We start from the raw sequence: 23,323 nt of genomic DNA, 5'->3' as shown, positions 1-23,323 counted from the left end.
ACCAAGCTTTTATGTAAATCTAATGACTGCATAATTTTATTGAGATACAACCAAAATTTTATTGTGTTGATGTACACTGCACAATCTTGTAAGCTCTTCTGGTCTTTGGAAAGTAGAGCTAATAATATAATTGAATACACAAATCCTGGTAGTTTCATCTGATGACACAGTACGGTAGATAATAACTGCAATTCTTTCTAATGATTAATAATTGATAACACTTCCTGATAAATGTCAATACCATTATTCAATGACCTCCTATCATGAATCTCTTGTATATTGTCAAGCACATGAGGATCCACATTCTCTTCATTTTCGGGAACAACCACAGCTTCGGGAACATTATCTTCATCAGGAAGTAAGGTCACCAAATTCCATACCAAAGGTTTGAAGCTCATCCTAAACAACAAAAGAACAATAAGAAAAATTATGTTAAGTATAAGAAACATTATGTAAAGTATAAAGACAAATAGATATTGTGCATATTTCATGATCCGGTTCAATCTCGAACTTAGACCCCCAAACCAAAAAAGGTCGTCTACATAATAAGAAATATCATCATAGGAAGGGTTTGAAAATCTGAGAAGTTCTGGCAAGAGTGACAAATGACAGAAAAATGAACCTAATATGTATGATACTTGTGTAAAACAATGTTTAAGAACTTGATTTTTTAATCAAGGTAAATTGGATTGGGATGAAATGTATAATAAAAAAACTGTTTTTCGCTGATAACATATCTTTTTTCATGACATAATGTCCATAAATCTTTATTTTGAACAAATAGATGGTTATTAGAAATTTAGGTACTCCTTATGTTCATATTCTAATCAGCATTTTTCCATACCCTGGAAAGTAATTTCTTTACATCATTTGTGTTATAGGAAGTGTAGGCATCACATTACACCAAAACAATAAAGAAATATTTCTCAGAAATGCTAACATTAAGAAGAAATGGTATAATTTGAAAAAAAATGTATTGTATCAAATGATCTTGACCTTTTCACAGAGTAATTGGTGTCATGTGATGTGATGGTAATGCTCTGTATCCTACACTCATCATACATGTGAAATTTCTTTGGATTCTTCGATATACTTATAAACCTATTGCATTGTTAGTTAAACCTACACGCCAATTGGTATTTATGTATTTATTGAATCATATAAATAAAGGTAATCTTGTTACTTTTGTTATACCTCATTATTTGGATTCCATTTAGGATCAAGCATTTGACCACTTATCCAAAGTTGTAGTGGGCTTTTATTTCGTTCTGTTCTTAATGGCCTGTGATAAATAGCTTCTCTAAAGTTATCCAGGTGTTGCTGTATCCTGGGCTTGAACACAAGATGCAGTGCTAGCATGTGCCTCTCATTGGTGACATCCAGAATACCATCATCCTCCATCGAGAAGAAGAGTCCATAGTACAAGGCATTGCAACCAGTCCAGACTTCCCGCCATAGTCTCTCAATTCTTAAAAAAACAATAACCAATACAGTGATAGTAACATTTTTGGGATCTGAAAATGAATGAAGAAAAATGTATATACATTTTTTTTCAGTGAAATAAATGCACACACAGTTGCAAGCAAACATCATGTGCTAACAAGGCATACTAATAAACACTAGAGATTGCTTTTTTGAAATAGCGCTAGTCACCCCTATTGTGTGGTCGTAGCAGAGTAAAAATAAATGATGGACATGTCACGGCGACCTTTACCTTCTGATCTCAAAATCAATAGGGGTCATCTACTAGTCGTAACCAAAAAGCATACCAAATATAAAGTTCCTGGGTGCAAGCATTCTTTATCTATTGAGTGGAAACGAAGTGTGACATACAGACTGACAGACTGACTGATGAACTGATCACAATATCAATAGGGGTCATCTACTAGTCATGACCAACTTGCATACCAAGTATGACGTTCCTGGATGCAAGCGTTCTTTAATTACATAATTCCTGTTATCTTTCATGATTAGGCTAACTCGTTTGAGTAAGGTGCAACACAAAAAGGCACATCTAAATTTACACAAAACACTGTTTTAGTTTAATCTATTTAAGAGTTGTCACAGAGACAGTGCACTTGACCTTTCCACTGTCTTTTAGTTAAGGATTGCAATGTTAAGGTGAAACATGCACTATCAAAATAATTGATAATGGATAGACTAGGTCCTGATGGGTGCACTCAAGCACAAAGCCTGCCCCATGCCGCCTTATCATGATAGAACCTTCCAAGGTTTTTGGAAATTCTACAATGCATGTTTAAGATACATGTACAGCCAAGACAAGGCTTTCCACAGAGATGATTACCTTTGATTATGTACACTGGGTCCGGTTATAAAAGACCTTGTGCCATTATGTTGAACCATGTATTCAGCAACCAAAACATTCTCTCCTCCTTTGTCAGACCGAACTCTCTCTGGCAATCCATACAGCTGTGTAGCTTCTGTAAAGGCACTAAGGACACTCACTGCACTGTTGTTAGTGTTTACCTTCAAGAAAACTGGCAGTCTAGAATACCCGTCAATTCCACCATGAATCACGAATCTCCATCTGAAAAAACATTATGCTGTTCTCATTTCTACAAAGGGTAAATGAACAAATAAGTATGGAAATGGCAATACAGAAGATCCCTTAAACTGAAGTAACTGCATACACTATTGTTCAACAACTGGATTTTTTAATGAAAATTAATTATTTTTAGTAAAACAATCTGCCTTCATGATATCAGCAATCCTATTGATTTTAGAAATAAACAAAATCACAGTATAAAATATTTTATTGGGGTATACCTGCTATACTGTTGAATATTATTGTTATTTTGATAGCAACCATCAACAATTGTGTGATGTTTCTCTTAAAACATGTGACAACATACATATATGTATCCTAATGAAAAGTGCCGTGACAAGTGTCACTATGTCTCAACCAAGTTTGTGGAGACATGCTGACTCCATTTCTTGTCCACTCCATATCTCATGAACCACTTGGAAGGATTTTAAAATAACTTGCCACAAATGATCACCATATATATACATATATTATACCTTACTTAAATGCGTCCTTTCTTTGCGTATATAAAGTTGATCGGTCCGTATACCAATGTATTTTAATAAAAATCAAGTTTTTTATGACGTCAGCGGTCCATATCATGTTTTTGGCCGGTCTGGACCTTGCCGAAATATAATATGGACCGATGACGTCATATAATATGGACCGCTGACGTCATAAAACCGGTGAATGCTGCTTGCAGTTTTCACAAGGGCATTTTTTTCGCAACTAAACATTATTAGATTTGTTCAATAAAACACATCAAAGGCGCTTTAAAATTATTAAATGGTAATAAAGTGTTTGGTATAATATAAGAAATATAGCACACATTTCGGGCCATATGGCATTATAAGGACCGGCCAGTCAGCCCCGGAAGGTGAATGGACCTCGGCTAACGCCTCGGTCCGTATACACCTTCGTTGGCTGACTGGCCGGTCCTTATAATGTCATATGGCCCTCAGTGGTGTGTTATATTTCTTAAATATACGGCTAAAGTCACAATTTGCAGTCATATGACCATAATATAACTAGATGAAAACAACAAGCTGTGTGCATATAGGAAACAGACGTTCTGACATGCTGCGTTATGCCCATTCTCCATAAATCTGCTTTTACATTTTGAATTTCATAACTAAATCCTCTAAAGATCCCCATGGTGCACAGCATCAATACCTTAACAGCATTCCCCAGGGTTAAATGACTAGTGCAACACAAATTTGAATATGAACAGACATGTCTGTATCATTTTTGACCCCTCCCCAACCACTTTTATGGGGGCATCTTATAATGTACAAGATCAGGACACTACATAAAGTTAATTAACTTAGCTATGCTATCTTATCAGTAAAGGTCACCATGCAGAACATCTCAGTGTTGTTATACTTTCTGGTCCATTAGGACCATTCCACAACATTGAACATGAAAACTGGGGCAAGGAAACACCATCTTTAAGATAGCCTCTAATACTCACAAAATTGATTAAGGCAAAAATGAATCTATAAGTATTGGAATACTCAGTGGTCAAAGTTAACACAAGTCTGCAAGCCCTGCACTGGTTAAACGTATTCTGGGCTTGTTAACATTTTCAATCTTATATAGCAGGCCTTGTTTAACAAAGCAATAGTATAAGAATTTGGGCTTGTTCGTCCAAAAGTCATATTTCAATGGCTGGAACACTTCAACATTTCTGGAAATCATACCTGATCAATTTATGATTTCCATTAATGTGCCACAATGCTAATGGTGCACGCACATTGTATGCTCTACGCTGCACTCAAAAGGCTGACAAGAACAACCTCCTGAACAGAACACCTTGTGGATCACAATATTTGAGGGCATCTCTCACTCGTTTTTCCTGCACTCGGTGACCTACATGTAACAATAAAAATAAATTTACCAGGCATAAATATGTTGTTGTGTGCATATTATCTGTACAGTTTTCACTTACTTTTAAATCGAGATGTTTTTTTGGACCAAGACTAGTTAACAACAAAACTTGAAAAGCATATTTCTAATAAAAAACAAAGCACCCACATATTTTCAATAAGGTCATTTTGGACCTTCTGAACAATACAATATTTATATATTAGTTATTTTAAGTATTCATCCAATTTCGTAGTTGGAATGACTACCATTGCCATGGACTGGCAATTCAGCAACCTTGGTTAGATTCCTGGATGTGGTGGCTTCGATTCTTCCTAGTATATAGAAATGATTTCAAACATGTCACATCTTAGTCCATAAGAAAAAATTGAGTAAAAAAAATCTGTGCAGTTTAATTTGTATATGCCATGACAGTAACTATACTAATCAGACTCAGAATGGATTTTATTTGAAAAAAAAACTTTATACATATCAAAAAAGTATATATAGTTTAAGCTCTCAGTAATCATGCCTTTTCCAGACATTTTTTTCCAAAATAACAAACAAAGTATATTCAATCTTTAAAGGATTATGCTCCTAAAATTCTTACAAATATTACTAGTAAGTACAAAATATACCCTTTTTCTATTATGATTTTAACACTTCCTGTGATCAATCACAGAGTTTACCATACAAAACACATACCTTTAGATGATAAAACTCCCATGACAGTTCGATATCCTGCATTTGGATATTCGTTGGTGATGTTCCTCACCAAGTCCTCTAACTCTCCCTGTTCTATAATAGAATAGGTGTTGCCGATCTTTATATTATAGTCCTTAAGTCGCCTTTTTAGAGTACTTTCACTGGTCATTAATAATCTCGAAATGTCCTTCACTGTAAATTTGTTGTCTACCAAAAACTCAATTACTGAAACAGGAATTAAAAACTTCGGTCGACCTCTCTTTGCACACTCTAGGTGACACTTCTATGTGGAAAACATCTTCGATCCTATCAGTACCATGCAACATCAAGTCCATGGCTTGCCTTACACAATTCAAAGGCTCCATCTAAGCAGGTAAGTAATGATAACTGTTGCATTAGTTCATATGTTTCCCTCATCTTCTCCTCAATATTAAGAGTACGTCCATTTTCAATGCATTGTATGACATGGCAAAGTTTCACTCTTAACATATTCTTCATTTCTACTATTTCTTGAGTCATTTTCCTTTATGAAGGACCAAGGTCAAATTGAGATTGAGTTAATAACCTTTTATTAAAAGGTCAGTAAGAATCTGAAACAAGAAATGAGCATTAATTAAAAAATTGCATTATTTGAGTTTTTAAGCACTTCAATATTTAATATGAGTTTCCATAACATGCCTAAACTGTTGTTTGCCCAGTGTAGTCCAAGCTACTGTTGTGCCAATGATCAATTATAATCGACAATTGATTGGAAAGGCGACAAACAATAGTGAAATTACGGGACGTAACCATTACCGACTAACTTTCTTTTTCTGGTTAATACTAGTTAATGTTGAAATGCTAAGGCGTTACTATCTTAAGTTATCTAGTCATATTCTTTTCAAGTCCTACAGTACCTTATTACGAATTTTCTTTGAGATTTAACTGCTAAAGGATTGGTTCTCAACTTCTCATGTCACTAATATTCACGTACGGAGAGGAAGTCTTGGTTTAGTGGATAATGTAATGATACACACTTCAAACCATAAGAAAGCGCCCTCTTGATATGTTTTCAACCGATCACCAGCAAACTTTGAAAAAGTTAAGGGCAGTAAAAAACTATAAATATACTGTAGGTAGCGCGAATTGTAGCTACAAAATTCAGAAACGAAACAAATGCATGGCTCAAGTCGATAAAGGCCAAGTGAATTTCGGAAAATAATTAAAAAATCGAAAAATCAGGCTGACCACACTTTAAGTCTTTTTTGACTATTTTCAAGATTAAGCGGATAATTCAAATCAAGGCCCGGATATAATACAGACATTCTTAAATGACTTTGAAATGAATAAATCGGGCCGCAATGTGATGTTTGAAGAGCTTGATGATAGAATTACAGCAACTGAAATCGCAAGGGCAATTAAAATGCTAAATATAAATAAAGCCACTGGATGTGACACTATTTTTACGATTACTTCGTTGAAAGTGCTAATATATTAATCAAGCCCCTAAGCGTACTTTCTAATAACATTTTCGGCTTTGTTATATCCTCAAAGTTGGTAACATGGAGTGCTTTCACCAGTATTGAAACAGAAGCAAAAGATGAAATTAAATTTAATTAATTAACAACAGGGATATAACCCTTATACGTTGGTTATGGAAATTAAACTGTACTGTTATAAACGAAAAATAGTTATGGTCAGTCGGTCCGCATAAATGAGCGGCTTGAAAAAAAACACGCTTGCATACGTGTATTCTTCATTCAAGGTTGTAAACCGGGCTGTTATACACAGAAAACTGGTTTGCCTTCCCTCTCACCCTTTACGATATTGTATATGCGTGTGTAATCTTGAATGAAAAATAGCAATGTTGGTGGTTCCAAATGCTCTCAGGATACCAGTTTAAAGAACAGAGGAAGACGACAAATGGAATAATGTAACATGTCAGGTAACATTCAAACGAATCGTATATGGCAAGTGGCTCAATGGTTTTAAAATCACTTTCGTTTCAAATGCACAACAACTGTTTCATCATTTCAGTGATGACATCGCCTTGTTCAGCTGAAAAACAACTGTTTCATCAATTTAATGTTGACATCGCCTTGTTTCCGTTAAACAACAACTGTTTCAACATTTCAGTGATGACATCGCCTTGTTTTAATTAAACAACAACTGCTCAACAATTCAATGTTGACATCGCCTTGTTCAGTTGAACAACAACTGTTTCAACATTTCAATGATGACATCGCCTTGTTTTAGTTAAACAACAACTGTCCCAACAATTTTATGTTGACATCGCCTTGTTCAGTTGAACAACAACTGTTTCATCATTTCAATGTTGCCATCGCCTTGTTCAGTTGAAGAACAACTGTTCCAACAATTTAATGTTAACATCGCCTTGTTCAGTTGAACAACAACTGCCCCAACAATTTAATGTTGACATTGCCTTGTTCAGTTGAACAACAACTGTTTCAACATTTCAATGTAAACATCGCCTCGTTCAGTTGGACAACAACTGTTTCAACAATTTAATGTTTGCATCGCATTTTTCAGTTGAACAACAACTTTTTCAATAATTTGATGTTGACATCGCCTTGTTTCAGTTGAACAACAACTGTTTCAACAATTTAATGCTTCCATTGCCTTGTTAAGTTAACAGCAAATGTTTAAACATGGCAATGTTAACATCGCCTTACGGACATAGATAATCGTGTTTTGTACATCATGATGTATAGTTTGAATTGTCATGTGACCGACGCCAGAATTCACGCCAAAATGGCAGACATCGCAAACCCCAAATGAAATCACATTGTCATGATTTAGGACTTCGTTTGTGTATTTCAGCCATTCAAGCGTTTATTAACGTGCATAAAATTTGACGTTGCGATAAAGAATATATAAGACTGCTGACAAAACATTAGATCGCAGATTTTTATATTTATGTTAAAAAATTGATGCTTAATGCATTTTTCTTAAACAATTATTAACGGTTTAAGCCATAACACATTAATTTTCGAACGGCAATATGTAAATCTACGATCTGATTTTTTGTCAACAATCATATATTATTGGTTTGCAGATATTTATTTAAAAATTTGCTCTTTCCAAGACAAAAAATAAAAAAAGTTGTAATAATGGTATATCTGTGAGAGTGCAGCTTTCAGCCCTAAGGTTGACATTTTGCTGATAGGGAAACTGACATTTATCAGACATAAAAAAAGAATTCCATGAAATAAGCAACGAATGTAAAACGTTATAGAACACACATAACATATTTTACAAATAATGACACTTTTTTAATTTTGCAATGAAACAGGGTCGCTGCGTATGTGAGATACACGCTCCAGCAGTCTTAAGGATGTGGTCAAATTGTAACCGGGGATAGGGACCAAGGCCCTAACAGAGTGAAAAAGAGAAATTGAACAAATCATCAGTGACATGCATTTTTTTAATTCTCGAACATATACAAAACTGCAAAATGACACTGCAAAGAGGATTGGAGATGTATGCCAAAATAATAAAATAGATTTCAAGCATTCGAAAATATTTGGTAACTTATATCTTTGAGCAATCCACAAATTATATTTTATGCGTTATAGATGGGGTTTTTTAAATGACCTCAAGTTTTAGCATTTTATTTGAACGACGTCACATTTCTTCATATATGATTGATACCATTGTTTGAAAACAGGAAGATTAACCTAAAATGTTTTGGCTGTCTAAATATCAAATTTTAAGATCTTCATTTAAATCATACTTGAATATAGGTATTGTTGTGGAATAGCCCATATTCATTTTACAGAAAGAGTGTTTTCATTAGCAATAGTAAATCGTTGTGTCAACTTTCAACTTTGGTACATTTTTAACAATTGGAAAAGGGACAAAACCATATTTGCTCAGTGGAAGGGAGGAAATCCCTTGCGGTGTGATGCACAATATTTGAGTGTTGCCTACCCTGATAAAATGGATTTAAAGCGAGATTAATTCGAATTAAAAAGGCATTAGATAAGCAAACAGGTTACATAAAATTGACGATGATGAACACAATTATAATGATGAAGTAGTTAAATCACAGCTATCGTTAATGTAGATTTTCCAAATCATATTCAAAATCAGGAACTCATTTATACACGAATTCTAAGGCTTTTGGAGAAACCATTCTGTCTGGGTAAAAGCTAACAGCGCGGGCCCGTGTTGTCCCCGGATGTCAAGAAATCGCCGTTACAAATCGGCTGGTACAAAAAGAAGACGAAAGTGTGAAAGTGAATATAACGTTTCGTACCCTTTCTTAACCTGGGAGAGATAGAACAAATGAATGAGGATTTCCTATCTGCAACACCTTCCCAACTGGAAGCAGTAGTACTTGACTGCCAACCCGTTGTCAATTTCTAATTGTATTATAAACCCATCAATTAACATTTCTTATTCTTACTATGACAGGCACAGGTCACTCAAAAGATGTTTTGGATTCGATTGTTATTACCTGTGAACATAATTATTATTAAACAAATCAGAACTCTTCAACGCTTTCAGCACTTTAATTGTAATTAGGAAGCGAATTTAAGTTTATGTTACTATCTTTAAATCATGTCAAATTAAGAAGCCACAAAACATTTGTGAATGGAAATATTTAAAATGTTGGCACACTTTTTTACCTTTTGAAGTAACTCTCTGTCAAATGAAATCGGAATACTACGGAGTACTAGTGTACTTTTGAGAGGTAATGAGAAGGTACTGCTGATGCTCACGAACCAACAATCTTTATACCACCAGATCAATCGTATGCTCAGTAAGGAAAATGGATGATGATAGCAAGTCAATAATATTCATCAACAGCAACATGTATATAGACGTGTAGGCTATTAAAACAAAACACTCATATATACAATCATAATAACCCAGGCATTGATATACGATAGTATATGTTATTAAGTTAATTTAGCAACTTCTTTAATAAAATCCCCAAGACACCAACACACATTTGACTTCTTAAAATGACCATAATGGTCATACAATAGAATCTTATGCTGCTAAGAGTTCGACGGCCACCCTATCACATCGTATTTGATTCTTTCTAGAAGTGTTTTCCGGTATGTATAGGACTTGCTGTTGAATATCTGCTCGGCTTTCTTGTCGTTTGGGCGCCATCCTTTAGAAGTTCGTGTTAGCTGGCAGACTTTCTGTAAAAGGTATTAATTTGTCATTTCTAATGATGCGAAATAGTATGACTATAAAAAGCTTAGGTTGAAACATTAAAAGGATGTTCTGGTTTTTGTATACTTTAATGTAAATAGTGTGCTAATGCCTTTGGTCGGGATAAGTTTGGAAAGCAATCGACGTATGGACAAAACCCATATCGGTACGCCCAAAAGAGTTGCTGAACATACAAGAACAAATGGATTGAGCTCCGGCCTTGGTTGTTTTCTAGAGACAGATAAATCCTACATTTGTTACACTTTCATCAGTTTGTTTTTTTTCGTTCTGCTATATGATCAATTATTTTGCTTCTATGGTTGGCTTGCTTTATTCTTATCGTATATAAAATGGTATTGGCTCATATGAGGTTTGAGTTTATATGCATAAAAAACTTGTTTAAAAAACCAATTGAACTCATGTCAGAATGAACGCGTTTTTCACTGACCGCTTAGGCGATAATCTCATCTTTCAATGATAAAGCTGTGTTGATGCGTGTGTGGTCTCTATGTGTTTCCTGTTCAGTGCCGTGTGTGCTCTTTCTGTGTGTCTATTAGCATGGATTATATCTCAATAGTTATGTGGAAAGCTACAGAAACAAGCTCAGCAGCAAAAAATTTAAACATAAACCCAGTTTAATGGCACTGGGTTAACGCCAAAGACATAGAACATAAAAACAAAAATTCACAAACAACTTGGAAGAACAGCACAAAACACCACAAATAGCGCAGTGCATTCATACTATATATATTTACACCTCAACTTCCAATCCTTAAGTGAACTGCCTTTCAATAACAAAATACAAGAAAACTATTGATCTTTTTAGTGATTGTATTGTGTCAGCATGTCCCGTAGAATATAAATCAACATTTTAGAAAGTGCTAAGTTATTATATTTTAGACGTTTTGTTGCCAAAAGTGTTTCAATTTTAAGTTTAAAAGTGATTTCAAGTTGTTGATCTTTTTCCGCGTTATTATGACGTCATTTGAAAAAAAAATGTTTCAGGTAACAGTCGGGTCGTCCTATTTACAGAATGGGTAAGAAAGCATTACTGAATGGTAATCCGAAATGAAATGAAGTATTTTTTTACGTTTCTTGAATAAAATGTTGAACTAATGGTGTAAATATAAGGAATGAATTGCGGGGTTCATGTCATTATCGGGGATATGAACGCAATTCATTACTTAAATAAAAAATGGGTACGTTTATCAAGAATTGTTAGTTGTTCCGCCTTGGAACGGTCAGTAAAATGTAAATTTACTTGGGGGTTAAACCAGTTTAAAGTTTTGTCAAGTTTAAAGTCAAGTTTTGACTACCGGTCTTGTATCGTTAAGTTTTCTATCATTTACATTTGTAGCATATTCATATTTTTGTCTTATAATTTAAAATTATCCTTGATATATTAAATAATATCTAAGACGAGGAAACAAACCTGTGTTAATGTGCCCGTGCCTTTAATAAACACCAAAACAGCTGCCACAGCAAAAATGCTGATCAGCGGAGCGAAGGCGAGCACGTCACCCAGCACAACAGCATAGTACGGGTACTGGTAGCCCCCCTTGCCGAACGACGGCGCGGCGAAGTTGATCGCCGAGGTAATCAGAATGGTCTTATGGAAAATGTATAATTTACTTATAAGACATATCAAATGTATGACCATAATGAGTATAATATTTCAGGCAAAAAGGCAATCACTTTATTAACAAAAAGCTTAGCATAAATGAAAAGATCACATGTCAAAGATATTCATGGATCAAATTGCAGATAATAATTGTGTTTTCGCACTGATCACACCGTTATAAATCTGAATGATTTTTTTTCTAAACAATAAAAGTGGTATTAATACACATCAGTTAATATGATGATGGTGCAATACATTGACAAACAAACAAAGTCTAAACGTATGTTGTCGGATACAGGCCCAATAATTTAAAAAAAAAGATATCATCGAGCCGTTGGTAATGTTATATTTTGCTTCCTGGCGACCCAAAGTAACCTCAGTATCATTTAAAAAGATATTGCTTACTAATAACAACATGCAGTATGTAAAAAAAACTACTTGAAAAAATATTTTCTATTTCTGCTCAACTGCAATCGGACAAAATATATTTTTTTGGTTTTATATTTACATATATTTATTATTTCTTTCTCGACACATTAAAGGCTTGTTAATACCAAAATAATATGAAGTCACAATATATTAAATATTCATATACTTGTTTATAAAATATCTTTACATCGTAATTAAGAGTAAGTCAGAAATAAAAACAGGAGCATCGCTGAATGAGTGCGACGCTAGTCTGTTTATTTGAACAAGGGACTAACTCGACAAGTACTAAATCCATATTTATTAGCATTACATGTGCGTTTTGTCTGTGGCAAAATTTGTTCCAATGTTTCTTTTGAACATTTTGAATAATTTCGGAGTAATGGCATATTTTAAAACTGTTGTAACTGTGTCGCCGCTTACATCAAGGGGATGACTATATCTTGACATTTTTATCTCAAAAACAAACGAGCAAAACATCATATAAGAGCTGCTTCCGGACAATTAATCAGTGATACTTATACCGGAAATAGATGATACCGAAAGTATTTTACTAGATTTATTTTAGTTACTTCTACTCATATGTGAAATAGCATATAAATTGTGCGCTATTTCTAGATCATGCAAATGAGTAGGGGAATACCCCAACCCATGAAATATGATATCAAGTATGCTCCGCCGATCGTTCGCTTGACCAATGAAACACTGTCGATACAAACGTATGATTAACAACAGTATGTATTCCCATATCTTCAGGGTAACCCGATGGTTTCAGAACAGATTTAGATTTCGTTGCAACTTTAATCACGAGCTACTTACGGATATGAATATCGGTATAACCAATGACCAGACTATTCGGACTAACAGAGGCGGTCGGTTGCCTGTCATCATCTCGATGTCTTCGCTGAAACGGTTTGCACCTGGAAAAAAGATGAATATTCTTTTACACACGTACTGAAAAGAGAATCGCAATAAAGCACAAACTTAATCAATCTGTAGGAAAAAGCCTTCTCGGTTTTATTGATGTTTTCCATTGATAACAATGGTAAGTGCTTACACAATTAATCCGTTTGTTTGAAATAAATTAGAAATGTCTCTGCACCATTTAGCTACGTCACTGGTTTGAATGAGTATGTATCAAACAACACATTTATACGTATTACGTTATGGAAAAAGAGTTATGGTCCTGTTCATAGAATTTTTGTTTTACTTTAAGCAAAATAATGGTAGGTGCCATGAGAAAACAAACAGTTTTGTCTTTCATCTAAATGAAGGAGGTGATGTTAAATACTTACTATTATTAGTAAGAATATAATCAAATCAAATATCAGTTTTGTTTATAAGACTTTACCATACAAAAACAAATTATCAACATTTTCGACCGTCACTTTGGAGGGTTGTTGTCAACTCGCGTTACCTGTGTTAACTAATCACGATTTAATTTGACACAAGCATCGACGTTATATTCAATAGGAAAATATCAATTAAAATACGTAGTAGTTTTCCCTTTTATCATGTTTTGGTTTGCGCATAAATGCGCACTAGTGCTACGTTAGGTATTGTATGACATGGGGCACAGCATTAGGGTGTGTATTGCGAAAAGTATTTCATCGTCCATATCAAAAGATTTATTATACTCAATCACATAACGTTAGCAAGTATACAATAATTTGTCATTTTTCTTTCTTCCCACTTTACCGTATATCCAAGAAATGATAATCGTCTCCAACAGGGCAACGAACACGATGTAGAAGGTTGCGATATACCAGTCGGTCAACATAAAGATGTAGTATCCTCCCTGGAAAATTACCCCGGTATGAATTGTATCAATTGCGAAAGCGTCATCATGATTATCAGTATTGATAACAAAATTCCATAGCATACTGTTAAAAAAACTAATCTGCGTATGAAAAAAGGAACACGGGTGGTGGTATCGTATGATTTTGCCTGTTTCGCTATCACAACATTTTACGTTATATAGATAAAATATTCAAAAGTTTGGTTAAGAAATCCATGTTTTCTTAATACAACAATACCTTTGCTTTTTGAAAAATTAAATCATATGTTAGCAACTTTGTATTTAACACAGTCAAATAAGGCATACATATGTGAAAGTTCAATTGTCATATTTATGATAGGGAAATTTATGTAGATAACGTCTGAGCTCCTTAAATGAAAAATACGAGTATATTTAATAGAATCAACTTAGTAGTACACGCTCTGATATTCCTTTTCAACGCCGTATTGTTAATATGAGTTTCATGGAATGAAATATACTACACAATTTTACGGTTAACCAAAACACATTCATCATCAACAGTCAATGTTTAATAATTTATGTCCTTACCGAAGTGCACAGAGGAATGCTGCCGACAATAATCAGGACGGTAAGAAGAGAGGTGATGTGGATGCGATATCGATGGAGCCGCCGGAAATCATAATCAACGATCGCATTTATTACCGTTTCAAACGTCCCAAACTAAATTAAGTGTAAGTATTAACCCGATGAAAACAGCATGCATAGCATGTTTAAGTAAATGAGTTATTCAATTTGTTAATCGAATGAATGCTAAGTAATACAATGAAACACACTGATGTAAACCGAATAGTGGACAATGAAAAAACAACAAAGATATCACTTGGACCGTATCTGTCAATGTTCAGTTATGTTTGATGAATACGAGCTTTTAAAATGGATCACCAACAATAAGTACTTCCAAGTGCTAATTCAGAAAGGATTCAAAAACGTGGCAGTATATGATGAATCAACATTTGGTGTCCACGTAAATAGCGGAATAAAATCTTGTACAAACCAAACATACCGCTTCCTAACAAAAACTTATATATAACGGTTATTGAGGTTATACTGAAAATTGTCATTTGTAGAAGGGACATACTTCTTTTATCATCATGTACATTGATAAGCAAATTAAATAAATAATAAATATTTCGGTTTACTTTTACAATCCAATAAAATGGTATCGATCTATCAACGTACCGTTGTGTCGACGCTTACTAAAATGAGGGTAATGAAAAAGAGGACTGCCCAGAGGTTCGGTAATGGAAGTCTGCTCAGTGCTTCCGGGTAGGCAATAAACGCCAGGGAGGCACCTGCAACAATACAGTTACGGTGTGTGATCCATTAGTTAACTGTTATAAATTAATAGAGGAAATGCATTTTTGAGTTGTAGTTAAAGTGATAAACATACATAAACCTATAAGTGTCACAATTTCTAACACAAATGATCTCAAATTGGATGAAACATATCATTGACTTAATCCGGTTAGTATAATACATTTATAACACAACTAACAGAAAATGAATATTCGTTTTGAGATTTTATTATTGATAAACCAGCTCAAATTAGGCTAAATGACAAAACTCTTTCGTCTGTTTGAACACTTTGAAACCAAACATTTCAATCCAAGATTTCCATCAATCTGCACTAATAAATCTATCAATGGCCTTACCTGAAAATGGAAGGTCGTCAATTGAGACGCCGGTTTCCTTGGCAAGGAACCCAAGAACTGAAAAAACAACCAGTCCACCAAAAAAGCCCGTAAACCCGTCCGCAAAACAAACGATCATCGTATCCCTGAAAATTATCAATAATTCAAAATATAGCTACAAAGCAATTGGTTAACACGTTGTTCTTAGGCTTTTATGTTTTCCAAGATAAGTGATAATTCATTTTATTATATGCCTATCAATTTCCTTATCCATATCAAACAGTGAAAATACAGCACGCCTATTAAAAATTCTGTATCACCATACTGTCGTTTTCTGATTCCGTATAATGCGAGTACCGTGTGTAGCCTCGGAACTACTTTGGCTCAAGAAGCATGTAAATATTCAGGAACTTGATTCTTCAAAAACATGAGGATAGCCACGAAGCAGAGAAAACTTCCAATTTGTCTAGACAACCTGTTGTTTGCCATTTCGAAGTTCATAAATTGTAGCATTATCATCAACATGAGCGGCTCGCCAATACAAAGAAGGCGAATTCGCGTCATCGATAGAAATAGCGATTGACTCACGAACTTCTTTCAATTCTGCATTAATTGATCGTCAAATAATCCCACGAATATTCAATTTGTGAAAAAATGGCCGCGTTACGTCTACATGATATGACGATTAGTGTATACACGTAAAATAAGTACCGTATTTTTTCTTCGCCCTTTTAATGCTGTGACATTTAATAATTGTTTTCGTATTAGCAATTTGTTAATTTTGCTAAGATGTAAAATAATTCCATCTTGTTTTGCTCAATAAAAATAATTCTGTAATTTCTGACTTCGTTTCGCTGTAGTAACCTCCCTTGACTTCAAAACAACACAAGAGTACGTAACACATTCATACGCGCAAGCCATTCCATATTTTGACATTGACAGATGGCGGTCAATTTAAATTAAATTGAAACCGAAAATTAAAAAGGAATAATTAGATAGGCAGGTATGTTATAAATGGAATATTACGATAGGGCGCTTTTCTGGAGACCTGTATCACGTCTCATTCGGTAAGTAAATATGTATCCGTCTCGACCTGCGGTCTCGGCGGATACGTGCTTACACACCTAACTCGACGTGATACAGGTCACAAGAAAATCGTCCTATCATAATATACCCAATATATTAAAAAAGTGCTTTATAATACTTTAAAGACAAAAATAATGTTGATAAGGACATCAATTTTACTTTTAGAATATTTATAATTTATGATATTAGTAAGTATATCCGAACAAGAATGACTTTTTTTCCTGAATAAATACATATAGCATGTAAAGGGATTGAAACCAAGGAGTATACTGCTACCTGAATGCGTTATGGTTGAACTTGTTGAAACTAGCCATAGTGATGACACCTCCCCATGCCGGTCCCAGCGAATAGAAGCACTGCACCGCAGCCTCGATCCATAACTGTTGGTTTATCAGATCAATAACATCAAGCTTTAAATGCTTTCTTTGTTTTCTTTTGTACATTAAATCTTTAACAGTGGTAGTGTCGAACAGTCAAATTAGTATCGTGCGGATAAAATACAGCGATACTTACTGATACACACTTTAGTTACTTAACGTTGCCATGGTACAAAACAGTAACTTCACCACAAACACTTTGATTAAATTAAAAACTCGCGGCATGTGCTCGTGTATTATTACAATAATTATTGATGTGAATTCAGTTATTTTTTACTAGAAGTGTGTGAAAGTTTCGCTTACAAAATAAACTCAATTATGAATAGTTTGCGCTTGTGATTTTGTTTTAAAACTAATACAAGATACAGTTTCAAAGAAAGAAATCATACGCTTAACATGCTAAAACAAAATGTTTGATAAACCGTAGTGATATTAATAATTATAACTCGATTCTTCTCTTACAACTCCTAACAATGTCCAATGGCACAAAAGGCACTGATTACATAAATGCTATAATGACGTGTTTTTGCCATCAAACTTTCGGCAAAACTGCCAGGATAATTAAACAATCATCATTCTTTTCCCAACAGTAATCGTTTGATAATACCAAAAGGAAACAGAACCGATGATACAATAATTATTATAATTGTAATAGAATTGTTTCACCTGTCCTTTCAGGAGTTTGCTTAAGTCTGGATAAATGTAGTGCTTAATTCCATCAACCGCACCGTCCAAAGTCACGCCGCGAATCAGGAGCACAGTCAGCAATACGTAAGGCAATGTCGCCGTTATGTAAACAACCTACAAACGTTGTATTGTTACGATTCGAAATTGAAATATGTATACGTGTATGGAAACGTTGTATCAGTCATATCAACTCAATAATACATTTTGAAAGTAGGGCTGTTATAACCATAAATATTGAACAACGTAGAAAAGATATCATTAATCACATCACATTCATTGTGTGAATTTACATGATCGCTTTAAAGTTTTGGTCTCTGTAAACAAGGATCTCGAAGTGATACATCCCCATAAAACAGCCGACTAGCCTAATGAACTGTAATTTAACATGCTAATTTGAAAACAAAATCTTAATCAAATGTTTTACTCACTTTTCCAAGTGACTTGACACCTTTCCAGAGGCAAAGGTACACCACAAGCCATCCGAGAGCCAGGCAACCAAGAAGGTGCAACTGCACAGATCCTAGGTCGTCTATACCACGCGACATGGCCAATACATTGTTCCTGCGAAACAACCCGAATTAATAAATAGAAAAAGCAAATTTGACTTCTGTGGCCTCGACAGCGAGAACGATGCCTATGGGGTCAGTCAAACTAATTGAGAATAAATGAATTCAATGTATCCAAGCGATACAATGAAAGAAAAACAAATCACAATGTGTCAAAATGCATTGGAGAAGAGTATGTAAAAAATATTTTTTCAAAAATCTATGATTGCAAAATGTTGTGGCAAAATGCTTCGCAAAATATGCAATGTCAATTTTTACCATGCATTTGTAACCGTGATTTTATTCCTTTTGCCTCTTTCGATCGTTGTTTCCTACACAAAATTAACTAGACTATACGTTCCTACCGTTCTGTCCTTAGCGTTGAGCTGAATACGACTGAGTATTAAGATCTTCGTTAAATGTGTGGATACTTAGCTTGTTTCAAAGGCTTCAATTACTCTATTTAAAGACTAACTAGCGTTGTTTTGAAGACCTATACGTGGACTATTGAAACGCATGCAACAAAAAACAATGCGAAAGAGAACGTTTAAAAAAAGACATAAACATAAACTATAGCATCTGTATCTAAACATACAAAACAAAAGATATTATGTTTTTCTATTAAATGATCTTTGTTCCCGTTTTCATTTTTAGGCTTTTCACTTGAAAACGCATCAAAACCGTTTATGATAGATTTAACATTTAAACAGTCGAGTTTCATTAGAACCTGTAAATTTATATAAATTTTGGAAAACATGTTCTGTTTTAGACTAAAGGAACTCGTATGTGAGCTTGCAACATTTAAGAGTATTTTAGTAGCACATGTGATACATTTATTATAATTAAAACTAAAAAAAAAGAGAATTTAATCAATTAAATTGCAAATGTCATTTAGTTTCCACTTGCGTTATGTTACATTAACAAGATTATCTGAATATTGTTCAATTGACGGTAGTCGTAACGTTCGTAAAAAGATGTTTACGAAGTAACAACTGCCAATTGCTCTGATTTTTGCTTTTGGTTGAAAATATAAGCAACGTATCGACACTTTTCTTTTTTTTATATTTCGTCACAACAGCGTGTAAATACTAAATAGTTAATAAAACGTGTGTAATACAATCATTGTGCTCTCATACATAAAGATTTCGCTTACTCCCAAAATTCTGTGGCCGAAGTAGAAAATTTAAATTTAGCAGATATGTTTGATGCCAGCTACAACTTCTTTTCCGTCAAATTCGTTGATGCATCTGAAATAATTTGGTCGCTAGAAATCTACGAAACATAATCACATTACTAAGCAAGTAATTGATATAATTGTGAAGCATACCGGCATGCGCAATGAAATGGTTAAAATAAGTATATAATCGGCAGGTATTTTTGTCAATACCACTAGCATACTTCTTATTATATATAAAATAATTGTCTTTTATCTCAGCGTCGAAGGGCAGATTTACAATAAGCGTATTTACATGACAAAATAGTTTTACAACAATAATAATTATATTTTTCTAGAGTATGTTAACTTTACCTATGCACAAATCCGTGTTCCAAGGCTGACCACAAGTGGCCCAAGCAAGCCTAGGATGAAAGGAGTGAAAAAGGTAGTAGATGACCCAGGCAAAACACGCCCCGAAGTACCAGATGAACATAAGGGATAATCCAACCATCACAAACCCAATTCCTGGAAAAAAGCAGTAGCCACAAAATGTACCAATAAAACTAATTTAGTGTTTATGTTCTAGGACTAGAAACTATTGTGATGCTATGTGTCCCGTGTTTTTGGCTAGTTTATTTCAGCATACATTGTTATAAAAGTACAGGAATTTTACCAGAAATTGATTCAAATTATTTTATCAAGTGATTCTGTCAAGTCAAGGGCTATCATTCAAGTACAACTGACTTAAGATATATGATATTGCAAAATTAATCTATATTTTCAGTCTTGTATTATGACTAACTCACGATTACGAAATAAATTTATTTCAATTTGATTTGAAGTACTAGTATATTTTGATATTTAAATTGGCTTAATTTTAGGACGTCAATTCACTTAGTACTGTAATTATCTGGTCGAACAATAATTGTCTTATTAAATTTTTAACTACGTATAGACTAGCAGTTAATATTTCCTATAACAGCTATTTATTTTGAAACAATAATCATCCTAAGCAAAAGTCAAGTAAAATAATAATACTATATACCCAATCGGTCATGACAAATACTTTTAAGCATGGAAATACTGACGAAAACACACTCTTTACAACGAACCTCTGAATAACGGACATATATCCCAGACATTAACGGGGGACTTTCCAGAGAACTGGCCAAGGCAGACCTCGATGTAGTAAAGAGGTCCTCCACACGAGACCAGAAATAGCAGGAAAGGAATCAAAGCAACGCCTGCAACAAGGTTATTTTTTATAATAATATTATTGAGACTCAATGTTCGTACAGATTATTAAATAACATGTGTTTTAAGTAATAAGTATTGCATTTTATATTCGCAAACAAAACTGCTCCTAAGTTATATCAATATATGTATATGCATTCTGTTCTAATAATATTTGAAATAATGTGTATACATACCTCCGCCATTACGCTTTACAAAATACGGGAACCTCCAAATGTTTCCCAGCCCCACTGTGTAACCCACAACAGAGAGGAGAAACTCAAACCGCCCTGACCACGTCTCTCTTACCGCTTCCGGTCTTGTTGAGCTAGAATCATTAGAACCAGATGCATAGTCGCCACTGTGACTGACACTTCCGTCGTTAACATAAATGTACAATGCGACATCATCTTTGACGTCTGTGTTTTCACATCCTGCTCCTAATTCGACTGCATTTTTATCCACTCCATTCAATCTCTGAAGTTCTAACTTGTTTGCGGCTGTGTTCATGTTCTTTTGTTATGTTAACAGATCAACACATATCCAGCCGATGAGCTTGTATCAGACATGACTTAGTTGGACACGCCTGGCATATTTCTGTAAAACAAACAGATAACTAAATATTGCGGTAAAGAATTTTTACGATTTGTTAATAATTCAATTTTATTCCATTTGCCGGATGCCTTTTCTGTTCATCTCGGAATATCAACTTCGCCTTCATCACTATAACGACTAAAGGCAAGATGATATATAACACATTTCATGATATGGTTACAGGCCATCCGAGAAATGGTTTGCCGTTTCCTAATCTATTGGAAACACACCATGCGTCTAGTTCATGTGGTATATATAGAATAATAGAACTTGGCGGTTACAGAAACAAGCTCAGTAGCCAAATGTTTAAACATTAACCCCGTTTAATGGCACAGTGTAAACGCCAAAGACATAGAACACAAAAAAAATCACAAACCAGAAACATGGAACGACAGCACAAAACTCCACAAACAACACAGTGCTTATATACCATACAAAAAAACTAGGTATGCTTATCAAGGATTGTAAGGTACCGCTTTGGAACGGTCAGTAAAATGTTAATTTACTAGGGATTTAAACCAGTTTACGTGCACAAACCTCACTCTTATCCCAACAATCCTGAATAAAGAAAAAACAAGGCACACAATTTCAAAACAGTCGGTAAGACGGAAAACAAAGCGGCTGCCTTTTTAAAACATTTACAGCATTCTCATATAAGGGCGAGTTTCGACAGCCAACGAAACTGGTCCATTCCTCTTATCCCGTATTTTGCAAGTTTAAAAGCCTATCTAAACGGCAGAAACTCGTATTGGTCGACTTTGGTCGATATTAGGCGAGAAGGGTCATATACTGTCGTCAATTGTCAAGAATTAGTACTTCGATTGGCCCGGTATCGCGTCTAATACCTAAAGGATGATCAGTAATATTAAATATTATGACTACCATGGTGCAACAAAATAATTTGTAAAACGTATCTTTACCCGTTTCTTTGCTTCTATGTGCATGTGCGTTTGTTTGTTTATTTGATTGAAATTGCTACATCAATTGAAACCGTAATTTTCTTAGGACAGTTTTTATAGTTAGAAACAAAGTTTCACGTATTTTGATCAAAGTACTAAATGTTAAACTTACCCTCAATTATGAATGATATCTGATCACTTTTGTTTAGACTGTCAGACTTGTACATGATCCACAACCTTTAAAAGTCGATATCAAATTGTAGCGAATAAGTACCTCTACCGAAAGGCTGGTTTAAACGCTACCCTATAAATAAGCCGGATTACTACCTACAGATTATTGGATTAATAAGAACAAATAGCAATGTTGCTTGAATAGCAATTCAATACACTTCTTATGAACATATTTAAGAATGGCTGTACTTGTTTGTTTCCTATAGTTAATCGTGAACCATTAACAACAGAATGTACGTTATCCGCCTTACAAAAGGTGGATATCAAAGTATGAGCAAGGTGACACTAACCTATTAAAATTTAGTGTGTTTTTTTTAATTCAACTGGGACTCCTGTTTTATGACTTGCATTGACACATTTGTTAAAACGGGCTCTAACCCCAGCGAAGATCGGCAGAGCCCTATTAAGGCTACATGTATGCGCGTATAAACTTAGCTCTACGTTCTTTCAAAAGAGCAACCACTATGAGCCTTAAAAAAGACGTAAAGGTGATGGAACCAGTATTTTTCTGTTCATTAACTATATTGAGCGCGTGAATGCCGGACAAAAAGGCATCACAGCGTGACGAAACTGCGTTCGGTAGTTTTCGTGAAGAATATATTCACATGAAAATTGAAACTACGAGATGCGAAATAGCCGCCAAAGTAATAATTAAAATAATTCAAAATATACTTTAAACAATTATTATGAATAGTTTTGGTAAATAAACAAAGGCAAATAAATCATATTTCTTTAG

General features: G+C 34.4%; 2 protein-coding genes across 2 annotated transcripts; both read right to left on the bottom strand.

The window, feature by feature from the left end:
* On the bottom strand, positions 1–5,282 carry LOC128237692 (uncharacterized). The gene is made up of 5 exons (XM_052953278.1): positions 5,184–5,282; positions 4,246–4,313; positions 2,306–2,548; positions 1,195–1,468; positions 1–399 (listed from the first exon to the last, which is right to left on the bottom strand). Exons 1-5 carry the CDS (start codon positions 5,280–5,282, stop codon positions 352–354), a joined length of 732 nt encoding a protein of 243 aa, XP_052809238.1. The 3' UTR covers positions 1–351.
* Positions 5,283–8,549: 3,267 nt separating this feature from the next.
* On the bottom strand, positions 8,550–21,570 carry LOC128237691 (sodium- and chloride-dependent GABA transporter 1-like). The gene is made up of 14 exons (XM_052953277.1): positions 21,061–21,570; positions 20,743–20,874; positions 19,992–20,155; positions 19,628–19,686; positions 18,358–18,490; positions 17,909–18,043; positions 17,142–17,245; positions 15,801–15,925; positions 15,328–15,440; positions 14,677–14,808; positions 14,028–14,127; positions 13,149–13,249; positions 11,715–11,891; positions 8,550–10,269 (listed from the first exon to the last, which is right to left on the bottom strand). The coding sequence occupies exons 1-14, from the start codon at positions 21,371–21,373 to the stop codon at positions 10,120–10,122; spliced, it is 1,938 nt and encodes a 645-aa protein (XP_052809237.1). The 5' UTR covers positions 21,374–21,570; the 3' UTR covers positions 8,550–10,119.
* Between the last annotated feature and the right edge of the window lie 1,753 nt (positions 21,571–23,323).

Source organism: Mya arenaria, chromosome 6, assembly GCF_026914265.1.
Source record: "Mya arenaria isolate MELC-2E11 chromosome 6, ASM2691426v1".
In the NCBI taxonomy this organism is placed as follows: Eukaryota; Metazoa; Mollusca; class Bivalvia; order Myida; family Myidae; genus Mya; species Mya arenaria.
Note: the sequence above shows the minus strand (reverse complement) of the source record. Positions and strands in the feature narration are given on the sequence as shown.